Source organism: Triticum aestivum, chromosome 5A (genome assembly GCF_018294505.1).
Source record: "Triticum aestivum cultivar Chinese Spring chromosome 5A, IWGSC CS RefSeq v2.1, whole genome shotgun sequence".
In the NCBI taxonomy this organism is placed as follows: domain Eukaryota; kingdom Viridiplantae; phylum Streptophyta; class Magnoliopsida; order Poales; family Poaceae; genus Triticum; species Triticum aestivum.
Window position 1 is genome coordinate 647324299 of NC_057806.1, and position 22934 is coordinate 647347232.

Here is a 22934-nt window from a genome sequence, read left to right on the forward strand (position 1 = left end):
AGATGGTGATGTTACGTAATGGCATGAGATTACCGGAAGAGGGGATAAATTTCAAACGGTAAACGAACAGGTGCCAGATTAGAGTATCCAGAATGTTTGTATTATGGTGATGCTTCTTGTCACTTTATATCATGACTATAGTTGCTCTGATACTATGTGCTTTTGATTATTATAAGGTAATTAATGAATGGTTCAGCTCACCACATCTTGCGGTTATAATCCCTGGTCCAAGTTCCAGGATACTTTGAGCGCCTCAAAATAGTGGTTGGTCGATATACCGCGGTCATGTTAGGCATACAAATATACCAGATTTTAGCAGGAAAAAAGGTAAATGTGCACTGAACCATTAGTACCTCAGAATATTATGCTTAAAAATCCATGTTAATTCTCCGAAGCAAAACTGAACACTGGTACTATTCTACAAAAATGCAGCAATTGTGTGCATGTCAAACCAGTGGTTTGATTTGATTTGCAGCGAAGATCGAAAGGAATGGTGGAGGAATTGGAATAAGTTTTACCAAAACCTCAAAATAAAGTACTAGTACCTGTATATACTAATGTACGACGTTTTTGCAGTTCATTTGGTGTAAGTTTTACCAATAATTAACAGTTTCGGAGAGCTGACATCGCCGGCACAACACCTTTACCTCATGATCCGATGCCCAGTTTGCCAAGTATGAAAGTAACATTTGCCTGAGAGAGCGAGATCTGTGTAGTGTGTTGTCATGCAGTCAGAGTCACGTCACCAACTGGACATCGCTTTCACATCGCACCAATGCGTACTGCTCGGAGAAACGAAAATCAAACACAACAGAACGGGACAGGTGTGATCGGTGTCCGTCCTAGAATCCCTAGATACATCGTCGATTATACTGTTATGATGGTGAGCTTATCTGATTCTCTAATAATAATAAAATGAAAACTGAATTCTAGAGGAGTAAGAACTAAGAACCAAGTTGGGATAGAGCTGGATCTTATCCAATATGATTGTACGTAGCAAAGGAAATAAATATATGAATGTATTTTTCCATTTTGTTATATATTTAAATGGCATGCAAAGCACATACAATTTACTAGGTACGTCTAATAGCCAGACCTTTTCACTCTTTTCTCATGTGAGAGTTAATATAAAATTTCGCCCTCAAGGGTATTCATTGATTAGATAGACTTGTTACACGTATGATTGTTATGACATAAGCATGATTACACGGAACAGAGAGAAGAGGGCAAGAAGCATGGATTTCCTATTTTCAATCATCGCTTCCTTTTCCGATCTATCACCCTCTTTATTTCAATATCTAGATATGTGAAGGAATCTGCACTAATGGCATGACAAACTTCTTTGATCAAAGAGATGGTTGCCCTGAGTAGCCATTCAACGGCATATAGGAATCTGTAGCATTGATTGCTTGAAGAACAGCCATATTATCAGACAAACAATAGGTTGCAGTTATTAATTTGAGGCAAGCTAATCGAGCATCTTTCCTGTGAGCAATTCAGCCATCATTAGCATCATCTGTTCTTGTTACTGTAAATAGAACAGATGATAATAACAACTAAAAGAGCAAAGTTCCAAAAGATTCAGATTCTATTTTTCTTTTCTTCCTTGAAATAAAACTACCAAAGGAGGTTACAAAAGGTGGCTATACAAACTACCAAGAGGAAAACTAAGAACTGCACATGAGGCAAACCGAAAAACAACCTGTACAAGAGGTTACAACAAGCTGCTGCTCCATCTATTTATACGTTAAAACCCTGCTCGGTAAATCTATGTCGAAGAAGTTGGACATCATTCAAACCAGACCTCCAACCTTGAAAGGAAACATGAATATGCTCGCACATTTTGCCGTTGCGTTGCTTCCAATATTCCATTAAGAAAGGATGACCAAGGCTGGTCCACAATAATTTTCCAGACTAGCCTGCCGCCAAGCTACTCTATTTGCAGCTCAGAAGTACATGTTTTCCTAGCTGCAGGTCGATTGGGTTTTTTTTTTGAACGGTCACCGGGGGGAGAGATTCCCCACCTGAATATATTGCTCAAAGTGGCCAAAATGCCAAGTGTTTGATCCAGTTTATAAGGAAAACCGGATCGAAAACCTTAACAGGTTGACCCCGTTTATAAGGGAAACCGGGCCGAAAAAACCACACAGGAGGGAAAGATTACATAGGGTGAGGGCATATGGGCGCCCCGAAGAAGGCACTACCTAGCCAGCAAGCCAAGAGACCACCACCATAAAAGTCGAGTGGAAGTGGTGTGTCATCGAGGAAACACAATACCAACACTAATCAACTATCCTAACGCACCACACCGGCGTGCGTACCAACCCCTTGGCACAACAGAGGAGCAGCACCAATCAACGAGTGACCCATCACGAACCTTAACTGGAAACTCCGCCACAGCAAGTTGACACGATTAACAAGGTGGGGAGGCATCGTTGCATCGTTGTTGAGCAAAGATGAACCGAGATAGCACGAAGAGCACGAAGCTCACCAAAACAGACGACATGCATGAGAGGGTCTTGAGCTAGCAGAGCAGAGGATGACCAACCCCCAAGGGCAACGGAGGATGAATGGCCGCAAGGAGCTCCCTAGCGACGCCTTCAAGAAGGTGGACGGGCAGAGCCGAGAGCTGCGAATCCGGACCGAGAGACAGGAGTGGCACATGAGCCACGCCCCCAAGAGGGTAAGCGACGCTGGAGTAGCGCCGTCGTGGTCAGCTGACAAGGTCAGCGGGGATTTCTCCCGTAGCACATCCGTCAATGGTGGGCCGCCATCCAAGTGGAGTCGAAGGGCGACAGAGGATAGGACCGAGACGGACATGTGAGGCGGATGGTGAACCGAGGAAGGACGAGTGGAGCAGGCCGCCGGTGAGGAGGGTGGAGACGAGGTGGGGCGGCGTGGGAGGTGGACAGAGGGTGGGGGCACCAGAGTGGAGGTTCTTCCCGGCAGGGACCGACGGTGGCGGAGGCGAGGAGGGGTCCGTCGCTGGATCCACCAGACCAGCCGCAGCCCGTTCATGACGGGCGCGCAGGGGGCGGGGACGGGGAGGGCGAGCGGGGTGGAGGCGCAGGACGGGTTGTCGATGTAGAGGGGAGGGGACGCCGGCGCCGGATCTGCGGCCGCCCGGCTTCGGTCGCACAGGAGGACGGGGTCGAGGAGGATCCGTGGGGAGCGAGGCGAGGTGGAGCGGGGTGCATCGTCCGCCGGAGAGGATGGGGGTGGCTAGGGGAGCTATGGGAGCTGCGAGCCGAAGGAGAGCCGGATCCGGACCCGGAACCGCCGGATCCGTCGCCGGCCAGCCGAAACGGACGGCCAGGAGGCCGAAACGCAGCCGTGGGCGCCGCCGGCGCCAGGTGCCAAGCCGCCCGCCCACCTAGCGCCAGCAGAGGAGGGTCGACATGGAGGATGGCGGCGCAGGTTGAGAGCGGCGAGCACCGGCCGGATCTGAGCGGAGGAGGACGCCGATGGCCACTGTGAAAGTGGACGTTGTGCAGCAGCGCAAATGGGGCGAGGCAGTAGCAGGGAGGTGGTGGAGCGTCGACGCGCAGCAGGGCCCGGAGCACGCCCGGAGAGCCGAGGACGAGATGGATCTGGATCTGGCAAGTTCACTGTAATCTGAAACAAAGGCAAACGTATAAGAGCCAAACGATAACTTCCTGAACGCTGTTAGAACATTGTTAGACAGCCCTACCTTGCCATTTCCAGCCTGGAATTCGCTCTTCAGTCTGGCCAGAGACCTTGACAGCAAATAAGCTCGTAATGCATCGACGTGGTCACTGTTGCCTGTTCCATCAAAGCACACACATAAAATCACTTGCAAAATTCCTCCCAAAGAACGGTATAGAATGAACAACGAAAAGAGTGAGTACATGCATGAAAGATTTGCATTTGCGCTCTAGAGCAGAAGCGTAACAGTTTACCTACGGCATGGGGAAGGAGATCAGATGTGACCACGGGGATGCACCTTGCTATGTAGATGACAAACGACATACCGTGTACAACGTGGGAATCCTCACAGATGAAAACCTGCAAACCACATCATAACATCACAACTGGAAGTTCTCTGACTAACTCAAGTTACCCAAAGTCCCAAAACCACATTACATTCAAATTATTCACGAAGTCAAATTTATTGCATTACAAGGAAGTTGCAACATAAACTTCAAAACTTACACAGCACACAAGCTGCATGAAAACTGTTTCTAAAAAAACAGCTTCTTATGCTAACAAAGTAAGCAAAAAAAAAACTGTTTTTCTTTTCATACTGTGGGCTTTATGAAGATGTGAGAACATCATCTTAAAGCAGGCTAACTACCATACTGGAATGTGCCACAGTACAGAAATCTCTCAGAATGAAGCAAAGTTTCATGGGTTCCTAGCTGACTAAGGTTGAAGTCAGGAAGCTGAAACTGTATAAGATCTAAACTCACCACATATGATTGCGCCATTGCCTTTGGGATAGGTGAACTACCAAGCACATCCCTAATGTACTGATCCTGCATATAATAACAGTAGATTTCATGAAGCAATATTCTGATCTCTGAAACAATAAACCTTTATTTAAACTAAACTAGCTTACCTGTGACTGCAAAATTTCTTGAAGTGTGTTGTTATCATCTTCAGATTTGTAATACACATCAACCAGGTCCGTAGGTTCCAGCTGAGCAACCTTACGTAACTTCTGGATTTTGTTTACGACCTGGATAGATAAAGTAAAATTATGAGACCACACTGTGTGTTCATCAAAACAGCTCATCATGGTTCCTGCGACAGTGTTATCTTTTAGATCTCCATTATCACATTATTGGAGTTTCAGGTAATCCTTTGATCTATTACTAAACCATCATGACATGGGTCAAGCAAAATTAGTGAATTCAGGCATCAAGAAATGAACCTATGTGACGGCAGACAGCGAACATCCATCGTATGTAAATTTCATTACAGGAAATACTGAAACAACATATCCCTGTGGTGTGCGTGTATTGTATCCTGCTACCTGAACCATGTGGTTGTTGCTGTGGTCGTTGCTTTATAATATAAAGCGGGGGGAAACCCTTTTTCGTCAAACAATCTATATAAAAACATAGAGCACCAGTTCTACACAAAGAAAGAATTAGTTCACTACCTCGCGAGCCACTCCAGCTTCAAACAACGATTGATCAGCTGTAAGATCCGATATGACCAAAACATCACCTACAACCAAAAAACAGCATATCAATGTTATCGTCTGAAAGAAGCGCAACTGCTACCATGATTTAATATAATTAGTGCCATACCATCTCCTGCAGCATCCATTTCTTTCTCTGACATATTTGCTGGACGCTTGAATTGTCGGACCACCTAAATATACAAATTTTATCAGGTATATTTCGAGGAAATCAAAACACAGTAAAATCTGTAGGTTCTGTGCCAACTGGTGCAAATCTGAAATGTAAATTCATGAAGGATCATGAGACATGAGCTTGTGATATTCAGGAAGAATACCAAAACATGCCAAATATATCTTGTCATTTGAAGAAGTATTAGGGGACTTTATTTTTTAATCTAATGGATATACAAAATAAAGTAACATAATTTCCCTTCTTGACACAAACTAAAACTTTATGATAAAAATCACCGAACTCTAAAATCAACAACCACTAGAATCATGGACTATTACCTTAATATCGTCTACCGTCAAGCAATGACCAAGGAATGAAACCTTTCCACTTCGTTCAAATGCCAAGATTTGGTCCTGAGTCATTTTCTTAACTTCACTTGATACTTTGCCCATGTCTTTTCCCAGTCTTTTGCCTAGTACGCTGAAAAACAGTTAGCGCCTCCCGCTCCCCCGCTCCGCTAGGTTTCCATCCCCCCCCCTGCCGCCGCCAACCTAGCTTCCCCACCGCCGCCGGCCGCCGGGCGCGCGGCTCCCGGCCCGCCCCGCTCCTCCTCCCCCCCTCCCCCCTCTCTCCTCCCCTCCTGCGGCACGCCCGCGCGCGCCTGGGGGGCCTCTTGTGGCCGCGGCTCTCGGCCCCGCCTCCCTCCCCTCCCCCCGCCGTCGCCGGCGAGCTCCGTCGAGCAAAGCCAGGGGGGCGCGGCGGTGGCAGGGCCCTCCTTCCCTGTCTGCTTGTGGGCGCCGGCGCAGGGCGGCCCCTTCGAGCGACGGCGCTGGACGTCCGCGGGATCCAGCGGTGCGGCGGCGGTTTCGCGGGGCGGCGGGGTGGCCTGCTGGTGGCGGCGCTCCGGCGATCCTCATTCTGCGCGCGGCGGGGCGGCTGCGGTGCTCCCGTCTCGGGAGGGGGCGCGCGACCGATCTCTTGCCGGATCTGGCTTCGGGGGCCAGCTGGTGGCGCCTGGCTCCGGTGGTGCGTGCCCGGCGGCTCCGGCGTTTGGAGCTCACCGAGCGACGCGGGTAGGGTAGCGGCCGGGCGTGGTTGCTGCTCCGGCCGTGGGCGGCGGCATGGGTAGGTCTCGGTGGTGGCCTACCGGTGCCGTGGCGGCTTCACGGTGGCTCGATGGATCTGCCCGCGACAACGGCCGGCTTATCCGGCGTCGGTTTGTCTGCGTTTGGGCCGTCTTGACCTTCACCCCGTCTCCTCGTCGCCTAGGCGCTTCTTCCATCAAAGGGCTGGTCCTTTCCCAGTTGCGGTCCACCGCTCGTCTCGCGCCCGATGCCGCAGGAGAGAGCTCGTCTCGCGCATGATGCAGCAAGACCGAGCTCGTCTCGCGCACGGTGCAGCAGGACTGACCTCGTCCCCCTCTCATTGCTGCAGGACCGAGCTTGTCTCGCGCTTGGGGCAGCAGGATGGGTTGGTGGATGCCAGTTTTGGCCGACCTATTGGGTCTCGACGCTGGGGGTTGCCCAGGGGCGCGAAAGGTGGGACCTTTCCGCTCGTCTCTTTCGTTGGGGTGCGGCGGGTCTCGGGTGAGGTGGTGTCGAGGTCTTGGATGCTGGGGCGGCGGCCCTGGTGGTGGTTGCGCGGTGCTCTTGGGCAGAGCCCGTGCATTGGTGCTGCCTGGACACCATGGTCGTGTGGGCGGCGTGGTTGCCGGGGTGTGGCGTTCGGTGGCGGTGAATGTTGGCCGAGGTGAAAACCTGCTCTATCTTCGGACGGACCGGCGGCGGCGAAGATTGTTCCCTTCTTGAAGGCGTCGTCGCGGCTCTCATTGCCCGTCATGCGGCTCCGGGGGAAACTCTGATCCTTGGATAGGGCGGTGGCGGCGCTCCGGCGTCGTATCCTTCCTGAACGCGCCGCCTTGGAGCGCATGGTTCGTCATATGTAGCTTCATCTCTTCGGGGCGGTAGTGCTAGGAGTGGTGTTGCTGCGCTCAGCGCCTATGTATCCTGTCCCGGGTGTGTGTGTGTTACGGTGGCGTGGCGTGTGGTTGTACTGGATGCTTATGGTTTGGTGCTTTATATATAAAGCGGGGCGAAAGCCTTTTTCGGTAATAAATATGAAGGGCTAAGCCATGGGTAAAAGTGTGCAACGATTCTTGAGCATTTAGGAACACATACCTAAAATTGGGTTCTGCCCGCGAAACAGAATACTTCATGGGATCATCACATGTTGTGACAATCTTAACATTCATCTCCTCCATGACATACTATACATTGAAAAATAGATAAAATATCAACACTTGAGATATAACGAAACTAATTAGGAAGTACTAAAGCACAACTAATTAATCTACTTGCTCAATAGATACGACTATATACAAGCACTACACATATAAATATGCAAATTCTTGATAAATATTAAATAATGATCTCAAGCAGACAGATCGACAGTAACAATGAATTATTGACATAAAGGAAGAGAATATTTACAAATAATTATAGAAGGTAGTTGCATAATTTCAGAATGGCAAGATTTACGGGCACATAATAAGTTTGGCCTTTTAAACAAACCTCTTTTAGCTTTCCACCAATGTCTTCCAGAAATTCATTGTCAGGATGAAAGACCACCATCTCCCTGAAATTCAACTTAATTAACCCATTTGCAGAGTTGAATGACAGCAATGATACTAATGAACACATCCGTTTTTATAGGTCTAATGAGAAAAAAGAGTTACAACAAATATATTTATACTATTCTTCAAGCAGGATAAACACAGGGAATGCAAAAGCAAAATAAAAACCAAGCAAATATGTTACAGCACAACTACAACCAAAAAAGGTTCATTCAACTTAATGGCTGTAAAGACAAAAAAACAAAAACGAAAGTCTCCTTGAAGTTGTCACTTGCCTTTCTACTGCATTTATATTTAGAGAAATACAAATCATATAATACGATGTCAACAACTTTAACTAAATGTCCCTACATAAAAATAATATTACAGAAAATAAGATCATACAAGCAGGGTACGGACATACTTAAGTGGCGTTTTGAGAGCTTTGTTGCGCCGTTCTCGAATATTGCGAGCAAGATCAATGATGGTCATCATCCTGCTTACACTCTGCTCAACACGCCCATCTCTCTGATCATGTGTGGAAACAAAGCATAACATGGAGTTACATGCAATTTCAATGGAACAAAAAATAGTATATACTATTTTTGATATAAAAAGTTACCTCCCCAGTTGTCGATGGGAAACTACAAAAATGAATGCTCTGCTCTGATTTACTTGAAACCTTTCGCAGATTTTGATAAAGAACCTCAGTAAAGAAAGGTGTAAATGGAGCCATCGCCACACAAGTTGTTACAAGTGCCTAAAATGCAGGTTAACATGCCTTAGAGAATTGTAGAGAGAACCACCAAGAAGGTATAGCTAATTTCCTTATCAAAATTAAGAGGACACTAGGAATAAAATCATCACCTAAACTAACCTAGTAACGGAAAGGTGTATGTAAAAAATGCTAAAACAGAAAGTCATGATACGGTCATACAAGGTGGAAAGAGATGCAAATGCCACCTTAAGATTTTCTGATACAGGAATATTTCATATATCACTAGAAGATAACATAAAATCATCAATCCATAGACAATTTGCAACATTACTATCTCCTAGACTAAGTTTGAAATTGTGCTTCACCGGATATATTTATATATACTTACATGGTAGAGAGTTGAAAGTGAAACTTTACAGTCTTCTTCTCCAGTCAGTGGCGGAGACAGGGGGGGACCAGCAGGGGCCCTGGCCCCCCTTGACATTAGGAGTTTGCTACTAATTCACTGATGAACAGTGCATGATTAGCAATTTTTTTATGCTTAAAGTCTATTTTTTCTATGCTTTGGCCCTCCTCAACCTATTTTGACTGCAATCGGCCCCCCTAATTCAAATTTCCTGGCTCCGCCACTGTCTCCAGTGCGTCCTTTTAGCCGTTTGCGGTTGAAACGCACGTATATAATAGTAAGATTGTCAATGTATTTTACCAAATATGGCACAACCTGCAAAGGTAGGCAAGCGAACAAATTACCTAAGTGACCATCACATATAATGCATATATGTCCATGAAACTAATATTGAAATATAATCTGTTGAGCAGTCAACCGTGTAAAGCCGATAGGCATCCATCTCCTGCCGAACAAAGCTGGCCAGACTTTCAGTTGCGGACTTTATCCAGTGATCTAACACATTGGATGATTTCAGAAGTGAAGTTTGATCAATCGGAGAAAATGCTCCGAGGCCCTCAACCTCAAATCTCTTTGCATTTTGGACAAGAAATCTATATGCATTATACCATGGGAGGAAAACATATTTCACCTGGTCAATTTAAAACATGTGAAATTGGGTGAATACACTTTTATCAAGGAAAGAGCATAACTGAAGCATTTGGCTATTGATGTGTATTACACACAGACCATTAGCATTGTTAATATACTAACTGACAATGTAAATCTATATACAGTACAAGAGGACTGAACAGGACACACCCAAACCCTAGACACTAGGAAGTGACCATAATCAAATTTGACCATAATACCGTTTAACAAGCATAACCACATCGTATAACGGAGCCTGAAGAATTGAAGAAAGACACGTACAACACCAAAAACACCACTCCTTCTGAATCGTAGAGACTCTGCGCGTACAACTGGCGAATTTACCAAATACAGCGTCAACGCATCCTACAAAGAAGAGAAACAACAACTTAATTATGAATTCTAACTCGGAATAATAAGGCGAACACAATTCACAAGCCTTGCTAAGTCGAAATGCATGTATATGCAGACCAAACAATATTACAGTGTGTAGACTAAAGCATCAATCATATAATGTAAAAATGAGTAAAAGCCATCGACTTCCGAAGAAATACCACATACTGCTCCGTATTCATCAATGACTTCTGTTGGAGCAGGGTAATTCTTTTTACTCTTGCTCATTTTCTTACCATCCTCGGCCAAGACAAGACCATTGCAAATAAGATTCTTAAAAGCAGGCTTCCCAAACAATGATGTTGATAACACCATCAAAGTATAGAACCTGTAGGATGAAGTGGAATCATACAAGTGAGTTCCATATCAACATTAATGAATAGGCTTTTTTAGACCAATTAATGAATAGGCATGAAGTAGAGTAGTCAGATTGGACATTTTCAGTGCCATATACTCAAACACATTCTATACTGTTGAACTGGCATGGGCCTGGCCCATCTCCCTTGGCCCATAAGGCCCAGACCATGTAGAAGACCTAGAAGAGGGGGAGGGCTGGTCGTTGTCTAAGGCAGAGTGCAAGCCACAACATAAGCTCCCTGTTTCTAAATGGTATCAGATGCCGGTGACGATGGGTCCTGACGGGAAGGCGGCAGAGTCCGGGGGGAATCAGCGGCGAAGGCGAGGTGGCGCCGTGCGGGCTGTGCGCGCGCGATGTGAGGCACGGCGAAGCTGCGCATGAGGTGCGGCTCGTCAGCTGCGCGGCAGAGGAAGAAGGTGAAGTGCGGCCGCTGCTTGTGTGGCTACGTGGCAGAGGGAGAAGGCAAGGTGCGGCTTCTGCTTGCTGCTGCGGCAGAGGAAGAAGGCGAGGTGCGGCTGCTCACCCTCGATCTGGAGCAAGACAAAAGTGCTGGTGGTCATCTGCACTGCTATGTATCTTTGGCTCTTTGCTGCTGCTACTGCTGAGGCTGCTGCTTCCTGAAGCTGTTCGTTGCTGCTGCTGATTGCATGGAAGAAGGTGGCAGTGTCTTCTGCTGCTAATCCTCCTGAGTCCTGAGGTTGGTTCTCTGCTGCTGCTGCTGCTGTGTGAAGGGCGACAGTTGCCGAGCATGCTGGAAGTGTAGCTGCTGCGTGCAGCTGCTTGCCAGGAGATGGGGACTTTGCTGCTGGGTGCAGCTGGTCGGGGGTTGCATCAATGACCACATGTTGCTGACGTCCAAGCAGCAGCCAAGATGGTTGATTCAAAATTCCTCACCGAGGCTCTCGAGAGATCACCCTATTTCTCACCTCCACGACGGAGGGCTCGCGGGCCATCATTCCTCGACAGGAAGTGGTTCAGAAGATCGAGTTGTCGCCCACTATCATCAAGCTAGAGGGGGTTACCAAGTATCTGAGTTGGTCTCGGAGAGAAATGCTGGCAAACTTGAGGGGATTACCAACTATCTGAGTTGGTCTCGGAGGGCAATGCGGGCTGTGGAGCAGAAGGAGCTTGGTGGGTACTTGTTGGGTATTATTGTTGAAGAACCAAGAGACAAAACTAGTGCAGAGGGAAAGAGGTAGAAGGTCATCAACTCTTTGCTTATTGGGTGGTTGTTGAACTCGATGGTGCCCTCCATTGGACGCTCTGTCGAGGGCCTATCCACATCTGCTGAGATATGGAAGACTCTATCCACCCAATACTCAAGTAAGGGCAATGTCATGCGCATTGCTCAGATTGATTGGAAGATTAGTCAGCTGTGCCAAGGTGACATGTCAGTGATGGCATATGTGACAGAGCTGCATGCACTATGGGCAGACCAGGATTACTGTGATCCTCTAGAACTCTATGACACAGCTTGCATCGAGTTAGGTCAAAAGTGGATCGCACGCAGGCATGTGCTGAAACTTTTGGAGGGGCTCAAAGGTTATTTTGATGCCAGGAAGGCATCCTTGCTGCAACAAACTTTCCTGCCTGCTATTGATGAGGCTATTGCAGCCATAACTCAGGAGGACGTGTGGCTATCTCTTGAGAAGGCAGACGTAAAGGCTGTGCCGACTCTGAGTTTGACGATATTGAACATAGGGAGTGGAGAGAGACCAGGGACTGTTTTACTTGTGGGGAGAAAGGTCAGCTGAAGTGGAACTGTCCAAATCGTGGTAGAGGCAGGGGATATAACAGCGGAGGAAGTGGCAGGACTCCTAGAGGTAGAGGTAGAAGCAAGCGATGTTGGCGTGTGTTGCGACTATGGAGGACAAGGAGAAGCAAGCGATGAACCATCATTGTAGGATAGGGCATGCATGTAGAATATTTCTGGATGTCATGTGTGCAATAGGCAAGGGCAAGGGCAAGTTAATATGTGAATACTTGAGAATATGCTAAACACACAAGAGCCTCATATGTGAGTAACGGTCTTATGAGCATATCTCCTATTATGCTTATTCATTCAGATGTGTGGACTTGCCCAATGGTGTCAGTGAATGAAATGAAGTGTTTAGTTACCTTTATCGACTGCTATTCTCGTATGACATGGATTTATTTGATGCGTCACATGGACGAGTTGTTTAGTTGTTTCCAAAAATTTCCATGCCTTTGTGAAGTGTCAGTTTCAAGTGTAGGTGCAGGTCTTAAGGACTGGCAATGGCACTGAGTATGTGAACAACACCTTTGGAGCCTTCTTGTCTGACCAAGGTATTCTTCACCAAACTTCAAGTCTAGACACCCTCCCTCGAGATGGAGTGGCAGAAAGGAAGAACCGACATATTCTTGAGGTTGCTTGGTCATTGATGTATACAATGAATGTGCCCAAGTTCTTGTGGGAGTGAAGCAGCCACATACCTGATCAAACAGACACCTTCAAGGATACTAGGCATGAAATCTCCGTGCGAGTTGTTGTTTGGAGAAACTAAGTTAGTTGTTCCCCCAAAGTTGTTAGGCAGTACCTATTTTGTTCAAGATCACTGACCATCTTTTGGGAAGCTAGATCCACGGGCAATGAAGTGTATTTTTCTGGGCTATTCTTCTAGTCAGCAGGGGTATAAATGTTGGTGTTCTTCTGAGAAACACAGGTCAGTATGGATGTCACCTTCAGGGAGTCTGAGTCATAGATCTAAGTCTGTTGTTTGCAGAGCTTGACCACCTACACTATGGAAAATGGTGAAGAGAGGAAGAAGGTTGTGTCTCATACTCAGGGTGATCCTATGGGCACTAACACTGATGATGATGTGCAGGCTCAGGTCCAGCCAATAGTGGGTACAATTCAGGTTGGTACCCTGACTGATGATGATGTGCAGGTTCAGGTCCAGCCAACATTGGGTATAATTCCGGTTGGTACTCTCACGAATGATGATGTGAACCTCAGGTCCAGCCAATAGTAGGTACTATTCAGATTGTACTCTCCAGGTTCCTGTTCAGGATCGGCGTGTACTCACGACGGTAGCCACAAGTGCAGGGATGTAACAAGGCAGTGATGCAAGCTTATTTGTCACAGTTGAACTGCCTATAGCGTTGCGAAAGGGGACACATGAAGCAACAAAGAAGGGTGAAGTCTCTACAAACTGTTTCTTAAGACCATGACATTGGAAATTTAAATGAGGAGCTACCATCATAAGTAGCCGGAACTACGTACATTTTTTGCTCAATACAACCTAAAATATGATGATGAGAATGTACGAGCATATTTAAGAAATGAGAAACAATATCACTGTCAAAAATTCTGTAAGATGCTGAAGGAAGTATAACGAACCATCCACGTGTTTGGTCCGAGCCCTCTGCCACGAAGTCTCCAGGAAAATTATTCTCAAATAGTTCACGGTTCTCAAATGGATAATGAATGTAGGCATATGGCATGGAGCCACTCTCAAACCAGCAGTCGAAAACCTGAAGACACCACAATAATTGCTGAGTGAGAACAGATTTTAAGATGAAGAGAACACTACAAATATTCACCTTCATGACAGTTGACAAGTCAGATGTTCACAAACATAATCTTAACACAGATAAGACCGGAACTATACATTCAGAAGTAGGGCTTACAACATGAGGCAATTTGGTAGGACATTTAGCCATCTGTAACACCCTACTTTCTACTGATATTAAATCCTCAAAGGAAACTGTGCTACTAGCAAGTAACAATCACTTGAGCAAAAGGAAGGTGATATATTGCCAGGATAATTTACGCAACAATAAGACCAAATGGGCTGCATAAGGGTCATTCACAGACATTTAAAGGAGATTACTTCACCAATCCTTAAAAGGTAACTCAAAGATTTGGTTGATATAGATTGATTTTGTTTCAAAACACAATCCAGATATATTGCTAAGACCGAAATTGCAGGATTACACTCATATTACAGACAACACAGTGATTAATTTGCATTTCATAGATGACCTCAGACATATTCCCTACAGAACACCATGGATACCTATTCCTAATCCTCTGTTCTCCTACACCTCTTGATTATACATAAGCAAGGAGCACAACAAAAATTTCTATTAGAAGCTATAGATTAAAACACGATGGAAAGGTATGCAGTCGAAGTTATTGAAAAATGTGCTTGGGACATCCACATGAATTTTACATAAGATACAAGAAATGTGATCCCTAATGGTGGGTCTAAAAGCAACTTACATCTTCAACCCGTTTGAGCACCCCATACTCTGGTCCTCTGCTAGACTGAATCGTAATATCATCAACATAATGTCGGTGAAGATCGCTAACCTGATCACAGAAATTTTGAAAAATTAAAAGATATAACCCCGGGGTTTGGTACCAGGATGTCTAACGATAATAAGCTTCCACTGATATGGATATGCATTGTGTACCAAAAAGACAGAAAACAAATGAATACCCAAGCAACAGTTAGTAACACAAACATATAAAGATTTCTACTGTTTTTCAACAAAAATACCACAGAATCACAAGAATATGCATGCATCAACCGCAGATAACATTAAAAAATGGAATATATATTGCACAGAGGATATTAACCTTGACACCAGATAATTTTTCAAGTTTTTCAATGGAATTCATAACTACAATTTCTTCACCATCTTGGCTGATCCATACTGGAAGTGGAGTACCCCAGAATCTACTTCTGCTAACAGCCCAGTCCCTGGCACCTTCTAGCCAGTTATGGAATCTCTTTTCCTGCATGAATTGATTGTCAACAAAGGAATAAGTAAAATATACGTTACAACATCATTCTTCATCTGCATATTGGTGTCTGCCCTTTAGACTATCCAAGAAGTTTCATTAAATTCGATTAGGGAAACAGGAGATGGGAACCAGAATGGAGATAACAAAATAATATGTCCTTCATGGCAAAGCCAAGCTGATATAACAAAAGTCTTATGGTTTTTCTAGTTACCAGTCCATTCATTAGATTTATGAAGTTGTTATTAGGTAATTGGAAGGGCCAAAGACAATTCAATGGGGCGGTACCCTCGTGAAGATGCCCCTCATAGATGCCCGATCATGATATCACGGACCTTGAAAAAGAATCGGGTGGCTAGAAGTGGCATCTCCATATGAGTTATCCCCCCTTAAAAGTTTTTTTCCTGAAAGCATTATATCAGGGATACAAACCTTGACATAATCTGGAACCCAGTAGATCTCCTTGTTGCACTCCAGCAACTGATCCCTTATCTTTTCAACCTTAATGAACCTACAGAAAGACTCTTTCAGGAATATGTTCCTTAACCAAAAAAAGTAGTGCTATAAGAAAACTGCATTAGACATAAAAGGCAGGAACCCAGCCAGCAAAAATGAACCCAAAAGGTTCAACAGCAATCTTTGTTATGCTTATGTATGTATGGAACGATAGCATGATGCAGTCAGTTTTGTATAAGAGGAGATATAATATGGACTGGAGTGTCAATTGTACTTATTAGAACTAGGAATGACCAACACATTAGTACTAACTTATTAAAACAAGCAGCACGTAAAAACATCAAGCATCAACACATCGACGGAATATATTCACACAGCAATAGCAGAAGATGTTTACCAGCTTGGAACAGGCCGGTAAATGAGAGGAGTCTCTGAGCGCCAACAATATGGATAAGAGTGTTCAATGCTCCCTTTACTAACAAGCCTTCCTTTATCCTGTGAATGCAGTTTATCATTCTCTAAATGCATTCCTCGTGACAATGAAAACTATCCAACTTATGGGGTGGCCGTCTTAAAAAATACTCTCTCTGTTCCAAAATACTTGTCGTGGTTTTAGTTATCAAATTATCCATGATATAATCGAATATAACAAAGCAGAATATTGTTAAGAAAGGAAAGGAAGGCATACGACCATTGTAGATAGCACACATTGGCACAGCTTAACAGTGTTCATGTACCCGGATAGGCAACACGGCAAGGCATCATAATGCACGGACAACTTCTAAGATTTTTCCCAGCAAATATTAACATACCAAAATCTATACACTGCATTGTTTTATCATACAAGTTATTATCAACTCAAAAACTAGTTGGTAGCAGTTGTTAAATAGCCTGAGCAAGCAACGAGATATAGAAGTGTTCTCTAAGTTAACAGGCCAATGAACACTGAAACAGAACTTGCCTTAACAGCACTGATGATATCATTGTCAACACTGCTGATATCCTTGTCAACCTTTTTAACAGGTCGCCCTCTGAACTCAGATATCTTGTCAATAAAGCAACCATCATCATCAACAGCGACAACAAGGCCACTAGCCTGAAAGTGAGGAGCCATGAGGAAAAGAACAAGAAATGTATAGTCATGCTTGCATAAATGAACACAATTTCTGATGCATCACAGTGATCACAGTAAAAACACCAGTTAAAAGGCATAACTAGAGTAAGAGGCTCATAAAATTGAATAGTAGATCGTATTCGTCATCAAAATATAAACCGAGAAATAAAATAAGTGAGTCAGATGACACCATTGCATGGCATCAAATGTTTGAGAAAGAAAAAACATGTTCTAGGCCTTGACAAAAAGGCAGCATAATAGCTACTAAAAATATTCAAATAGTAAAATGAGGTATTCCAACCTCAATTATCCCGGCAGCAAGGCAAACACGATGGTCATCTTCACCGAAAGCAGGAGCACAATGGACCACACCGGTTCCACTATCATCAGTTACATAGTTATCTGCAATGACCCTAAAGGCAGTCTCCTGAAGCTCCAAGAAAAAATCAAACAAAGGAGTGTACCTGCAACCAGAGAAAACTAAGTATAAGTAAAAATATAAACAAAAACAGATACATGGTCCAAATATCAGTGGCTCTGACATTCTTGCAATTGCTCAAACAACTCTCAGCAATAGAGAATCAAGAGTAACCATTACTGAAAATATAATATCCACCCATCATAAAATAAATGGTGGACTAGCGATCAAACTAAACTCTCCAAATGGAGAAGTTTTTCACACATTACACATAAACATCCAAAACTCAAGTGATGCGGATCATTTTAACTGTAGCAAAATATAACAGTAAAGTCTGATCAAACAAAAACATGGTTATAAATACTCTTCTACAAAGGAAAGACATAGTTAACAAAGAGATAAAAGAAAGCAGCTAGGTTTAAGGGAAACTGAGGGATAATGGGAATGTAATTTCCATATGTTGTGGATAACTGAGACCATGGACTACAAAAGAAATATAGGTTAATGAAAAAGAAGGGTACTCACTTTAGGCCTACTAAGGATGAACCAGGAATCTTTGCCAGTAACTCGTACGATTCAGTATCCAAACCGCCTTGAACAGCTTCAGTCATGCTTCCCTTAGAAGTTGCTTGCTTCTTTCCGGAAGCTTTGGCCTTAACTGGCAACTGCCCAAGCCTACTTTCAGCAACAATGTATACTGTTCCATTTGATTTGTCCTTAACCTGGAAATACAGTACATGTCCTCGAACAGAAGCATGAAACAGTTCACAGAGAAGGGCGTCAGCAATAGAATTTTCTTTTGACACTGACTTGAGGTCGGGTCTATAGATATGGTCATATGGGACAGAATAGAAAGCAGAATGACAAACATGCAACTCTTTTACAATCAAGGAGATCAAGTTATTATAGCAAAAAGAGATGAGTCGAAACAACAAGTCAACTAAGAAGGGTTAAATAGTGCATGCTTCTCCATACTGATACATGTGAAACAAAAAGAAAATGTGCAATTGCCGTTAAAGGATGGTGCATGCTTCTCCACACTCATATGATACATGTGGAAGTAGCCAGACATGGGAATCAATTTATTGGTGAGCAACTCATATCAGTTCCAGGAGATATTAACTAACAAGAGGACAATAAGACTTCTGCATTGTAAAGGCAGAATGTCGCAGAGAAAGAGAAAAAGGCGTAGCAACTGAGAAGCAAGATAAGGACCAAGCTGTTAATCTAACATGTACTACAAGACTACAACATAATGTCTGAGAAGTCCTTGCCAAATAAAACATAATAATACTAAGAAGCTGACTGACGGGCTCATAAGCTTGCATTATGCATTACTTTGGGTGAACGCGCCAATTTAGACAATTGTCAGAGTTTGCCAGATTCATCGATATATTCACTGGGTATTCAGTATTCTTCATTTAAATTTTCAGTATAGCTCCTTGTGAAATCAAGTTCTCGAGTATAAACTACTTGTAACAGGAAAAAGACTCAATAATAGATTATAGCATTAGAAAATGAGAAGATAACCCAGGAAAAGAGAGGAGCACTAACCTTGGCATACACAAGATTGGCATTGACACATAATGCTAGATTGCTTGGGAGAGTCCAGGGAGTTGTGGTCCATGCGACAAGAGATGCATTGTCCACATCACCGGCAATAGGGAAAGACACCATGACTGCTGGATCTGAAACAGTCTGACACCATCACAAAGTCAGTTAACAAAAAGTTCAGCAACAGGTTATGAGCTAGAACAAAAACAAAGCCAATAACCTACCCTATAGTCCAGCCCGGCCTCAAAGTTTGACAATGCAGTCCTGCAGCCTGTGCTGTAAGGCATCACCTGGAACAAAAGTAAGATTCAACATTTTGACTTTCAGGAGATTCCTTGCACTACATTAAACAAGAAAGGAACAATGGTTGTCTCCTCATAAACAGAACAGGTAGAGATCCCTGATAAACAGAGCAGGCAGAGATCCCTCATAAACAGAACACTGGCATGTCTTATTCTATTTCTCTTATGGAAACAAGTGTGAAGCAACTGCACACACAAATAAGACTTGCTATACACAAGAGAAAAATTCAATGCAGCAGCAACATCAGAATCAGTACATAATTTGGTACATGATGTGACACCCATCAGCACTCCCGACCCCGCACAAGAAATGGAACATCCTCTTGACAGAAATAACAGATAAGGATAATAAGAAGGATCCTCTTGACGGAAGCAACAGATAAAGATAAGTCTCCACAACCGACGATGTTTAACGATACATTCCGTGCATGACAGTTAAGATGCAGGGTATGTTTGGTTTAAGCCCCAACTTGCCCCAACATGAAACTGCTACAGCCGGAAGCTGTTTCTCATGCAGAGTTAGTACCATGCTGCATGCACCTGCTATTCAGGGTGAGAACCCCCAATTGTTTACAGGCCAAACAATCAAAACACCCGAGCATGCACTGGATAACTATAGAAAAGGAATAGTACATGGGATCCATTGAGAATCAGGTGGTAAAGTCACGCTGCCAATTTATTGGCGGAGCTTTCCCACGCTCGCCAGCGCGTTGGCGAGATTTGGGCGTGCGGCAGGTGTGCTACGCGCGCCAATTTTTTGGCACCAGTCCAAACAACTGCCAAATTCCATGGGTAAGCCAATTTTTTTGGTTTAGTCAGCTTTGGTGGTACCAAAAGCACCCGCAGTCCCAGCTATGTGCAACTCCATGTCGTCACAACAGAATTAACTAAGTATAAAGAGCCATCTAGAGCATAATTTCTAGACATTGCCAAATACTTTCGCTGAGACATAACAGATATAGCAATGCAGGACAAATTGAACAGATACAAAACTCTAGTTCTGAACTACACAGTGTTGCCATCCCCCTGAAGCCTAATCTTGTCCAAATTCACAATGCAAGCTCAGAATTCGGCACTATAATAAAGAGTCTTTTAGAGCACCATTTCTAGACATTGCCAAATCTTTTTGCTGAGACATAAACAGATATAGCAATGTAATAGTACAAACTGAACAATAACACTGGTGTTTCATTTTCACTTCACGTTCTAGTCCCGAAGTTCTGAACTACACAATGCTGTCAGTCTCCCTGAAGCTTAAAATCTTGTCCAAATTCACAATGCAGGCTCAGAATCCGGACATATATTGTAAAGTGCAAAGCACAGTCCTAAACATATGAACCAGGCGAGCTTAACTAAGATTGGAAATCTGACCTTGAAGCCCTTGTACACGAGGTCCTTGTGCCAGAGCTGCGCGAAGACCCACCAGACGCTCTCCATGAAGTTGATGTCCATCGTCTTGTAGCCGGCCTTGAAAACAATCCACCTCCCCACGCGCGTGACGACGGCCTCCCACTCGGCGACATACTTGGTGACGATGCCGCGGCAGGCCTCGTTGTACACACCGATGCCCTTGTCGAGCACATCCTGCCGGGTCTTGATCTCGAGGAGCTTGTCGATCTCGTGCTCGACAGGGAGGCCGTGTGTCAGGCTACAAGTCCTCTGCTTTCCCCTGTTCCTGCGTGCCTGAAATACTGATAGCCGTTGATCCTCCATCGGACGATCCTGAGGCAACCCAACGTCGCTGTTCACTTTCCGAAAAGTGCTTTTACCTTTCTGTTGTTTCTTTTTCCTTCAGTTAGCGTGTAATGGTTATAAAGCCACCCATTCCCTTCTCTTCTGGACATGTTATTGTAATAGGGTTGATCCCATCAAGCCGCCTGTGGCGTGCAAACTACTTTCCCCTCTTGCTCAAGCAATATAAACCCTAGTTCGTCCTAATTTTCCCCCTGAAATTGTGATAAGTTGGTGTTTAAATTCAGTGAATCACTGTCTGGTTCCTGACACCGTGGCAGTCCCAGCCGAAGCGGCGCGCGACGTGGCGGCCCCGCATCGCCTGGTGCCGGGTGACCACGTCCTTGATGGTGCCCGCGAGGATGTGGCCGTAGTGCGGGAGCCCTGTGGCGAAGGGGGGGCCGTCGTAGAAGACGAACTCCTCGCCGCCCTCCGTGCGACGGAGCTGCTCGTGGAAGGCGTCGAGCTCGGACCAGAGGCGGAGCACGCGCTCCTCCTCCGCCGGGAAGGAGAAGTCCTTCCCCTCGCAGACGTCCTCCATGGCTGATGGATAACCCTCCTCCCTCCTCGTCGGCGGCGGGAACGACGACGATGGCTTAGGGTTTTGTCAGGAGCTCTGAAACTCTGAAGAATTCAACACTTGCGTTTGGTTGCCAGGCCCAGCCAGGCCCGGTATGATATTTTTAGCCCGTTTGGTCGCCTGGTGCGTTGCAAAATTGGCCCGCATGAAATTTTCATTTCTGACTCGGCATCTAGATGAATGTTTTTTTTAATACAGTACAAACGCAAGCGTTAAAAAACCGTTTAAATCGACTTTAGCGAGCCAGACTGGATCGAGCCACAATGGAGGGTATATGGTGGACACGGGAGGATGTCAGCTAATGTACACCATGTACTCCCTCCGTCCGAAATTACATGTCGCATAAATGGATGAAAATGAATGTATCTAGAATTAAAATACATCTAGATACATTTATTTCTCCGATAAGTATTTCCGGACGGAGGGAGTACTTGATTTCTGTATTAACACCAGTAAGCTTTCTCTCTAATAATTGTTTGGGGAAAACTTCCGATGAAAGCAAGACGAGGACGCGCCGCCTTTAGCACCCTTCCCTCGTTGAAATCATGCAAAATATTTTATAGTAAACAAACAAAAAGTTGTCGTGCTAAGGCCCCATAGGACCAGCACAGTAGAACAACCACTATCATCGATAAAGAGCAGCGTAGATTGAAAAGATTCAACCGAAAGACACACAAACATAAATGAACTACGACCAGATCCACCAAGAAAATCCATCAAGAATAGATCCACCAGAGACATACCTCTACACGCCCACCGACGATTCTAGACACACCATCGAAACAAGGCTAGGCAGAGAAAACCTTATTCCATCTTCAGAGAGCCGTCGTCATCTCGTCTTTCTGAACAAGACACAAGTCTTAACAAAATTCGAAGGAACATATAAAAACAAAGCCCCCCCGTCGGCAAGGGCTGGGATCCTCCACGCAGCCATGGTCCTAAGGCGACCGGAGACGAGATGGACTGACGATGGCGTAGGTGGGAGACAAAAGTATTCTGTATTTTTTCTTAGGGGAGAAGGCGGCTACATACTAAGTGGAACTGACATAAAGTAATGCTTTAACTTTTTCTCTAATCCATTTTTCTTTGTTCCTTCTAATCTACATAACAATGCTTCGATTTGAGATAAACTTTATATAAAAAAGACGCACATCAATGTGATAGTTTCAATTTTACGATCAGTTCGTAGTTTCGTCAAATGTAAATGTTCAATTTCCAACTCATGTTTGAAGCTATTTTGAATAAATTTTGTCAAATTCATCGCGCACGGTGGATCATTGGGAATTTCTTTGACCAGTAGCTTCATCTTACAATTTCACACGACTTACATGTTGCACATTTTCTACTTTGACTTCTTTCTCGTGAAAAATATACACGCATGCATGTGATATGTGTTAATAACATTCTTTAATCTCGGTCTCCTCTTTCGTGTACTGCTACACCGGTGTCACCACATGCGTCGCTCCTCTCGGTCTCTTCTCCCGCGTGTTTTTGCACTAGTGTCATTACCGATGTCGTTTCTCTCAACCTCCTCTCTTATGCCCTACTACACTCATGTGATCGTCGTTTCT

At 44.7% G+C, this 22934-nt stretch overlaps 1 protein-coding gene across 1 annotated transcript; it reads right to left on the reverse strand.

The window, feature by feature from the left end:
* Positions 1 to 1634: 1634 nt before the first annotated feature.
* Positions 1635 to 21415, reverse strand: LOC123105604 (isoleucine--tRNA ligase, cytoplasmic). The gene is made up of 29 exons (XM_044527693.1): positions 21055 to 21415; positions 20424 to 20711; positions 18975 to 19040; positions 18751 to 18894; positions 17722 to 17918; positions 17080 to 17242; positions 16626 to 16760; positions 16062 to 16159; positions 15641 to 15719; positions 15044 to 15202; positions 14684 to 14773; positions 13799 to 13932; positions 10248 to 10407; positions 9969 to 10052; positions 9475 to 9687; positions 9281 to 9371; positions 9039 to 9073; positions 8555 to 8692; positions 8357 to 8460; positions 7892 to 7955; positions 7499 to 7587; positions 5660 to 5801; positions 5277 to 5340; positions 5126 to 5193; positions 4580 to 4699; positions 4431 to 4496; positions 3921 to 4026; positions 3692 to 3783; positions 1635 to 3615 (listed from the first exon to the last, which is right to left on the reverse strand). The coding sequence occupies exons 1-29, from the start codon at positions 21322 to 21324 to the stop codon at positions 3232 to 3234; spliced, it is 3843 nt and encodes a 1280-aa protein (XP_044383628.1). The 5' UTR covers positions 21325 to 21415; the 3' UTR covers positions 1635 to 3231.
* Between the last annotated feature and the right edge of the window lie 1519 nt (positions 21416 to 22934).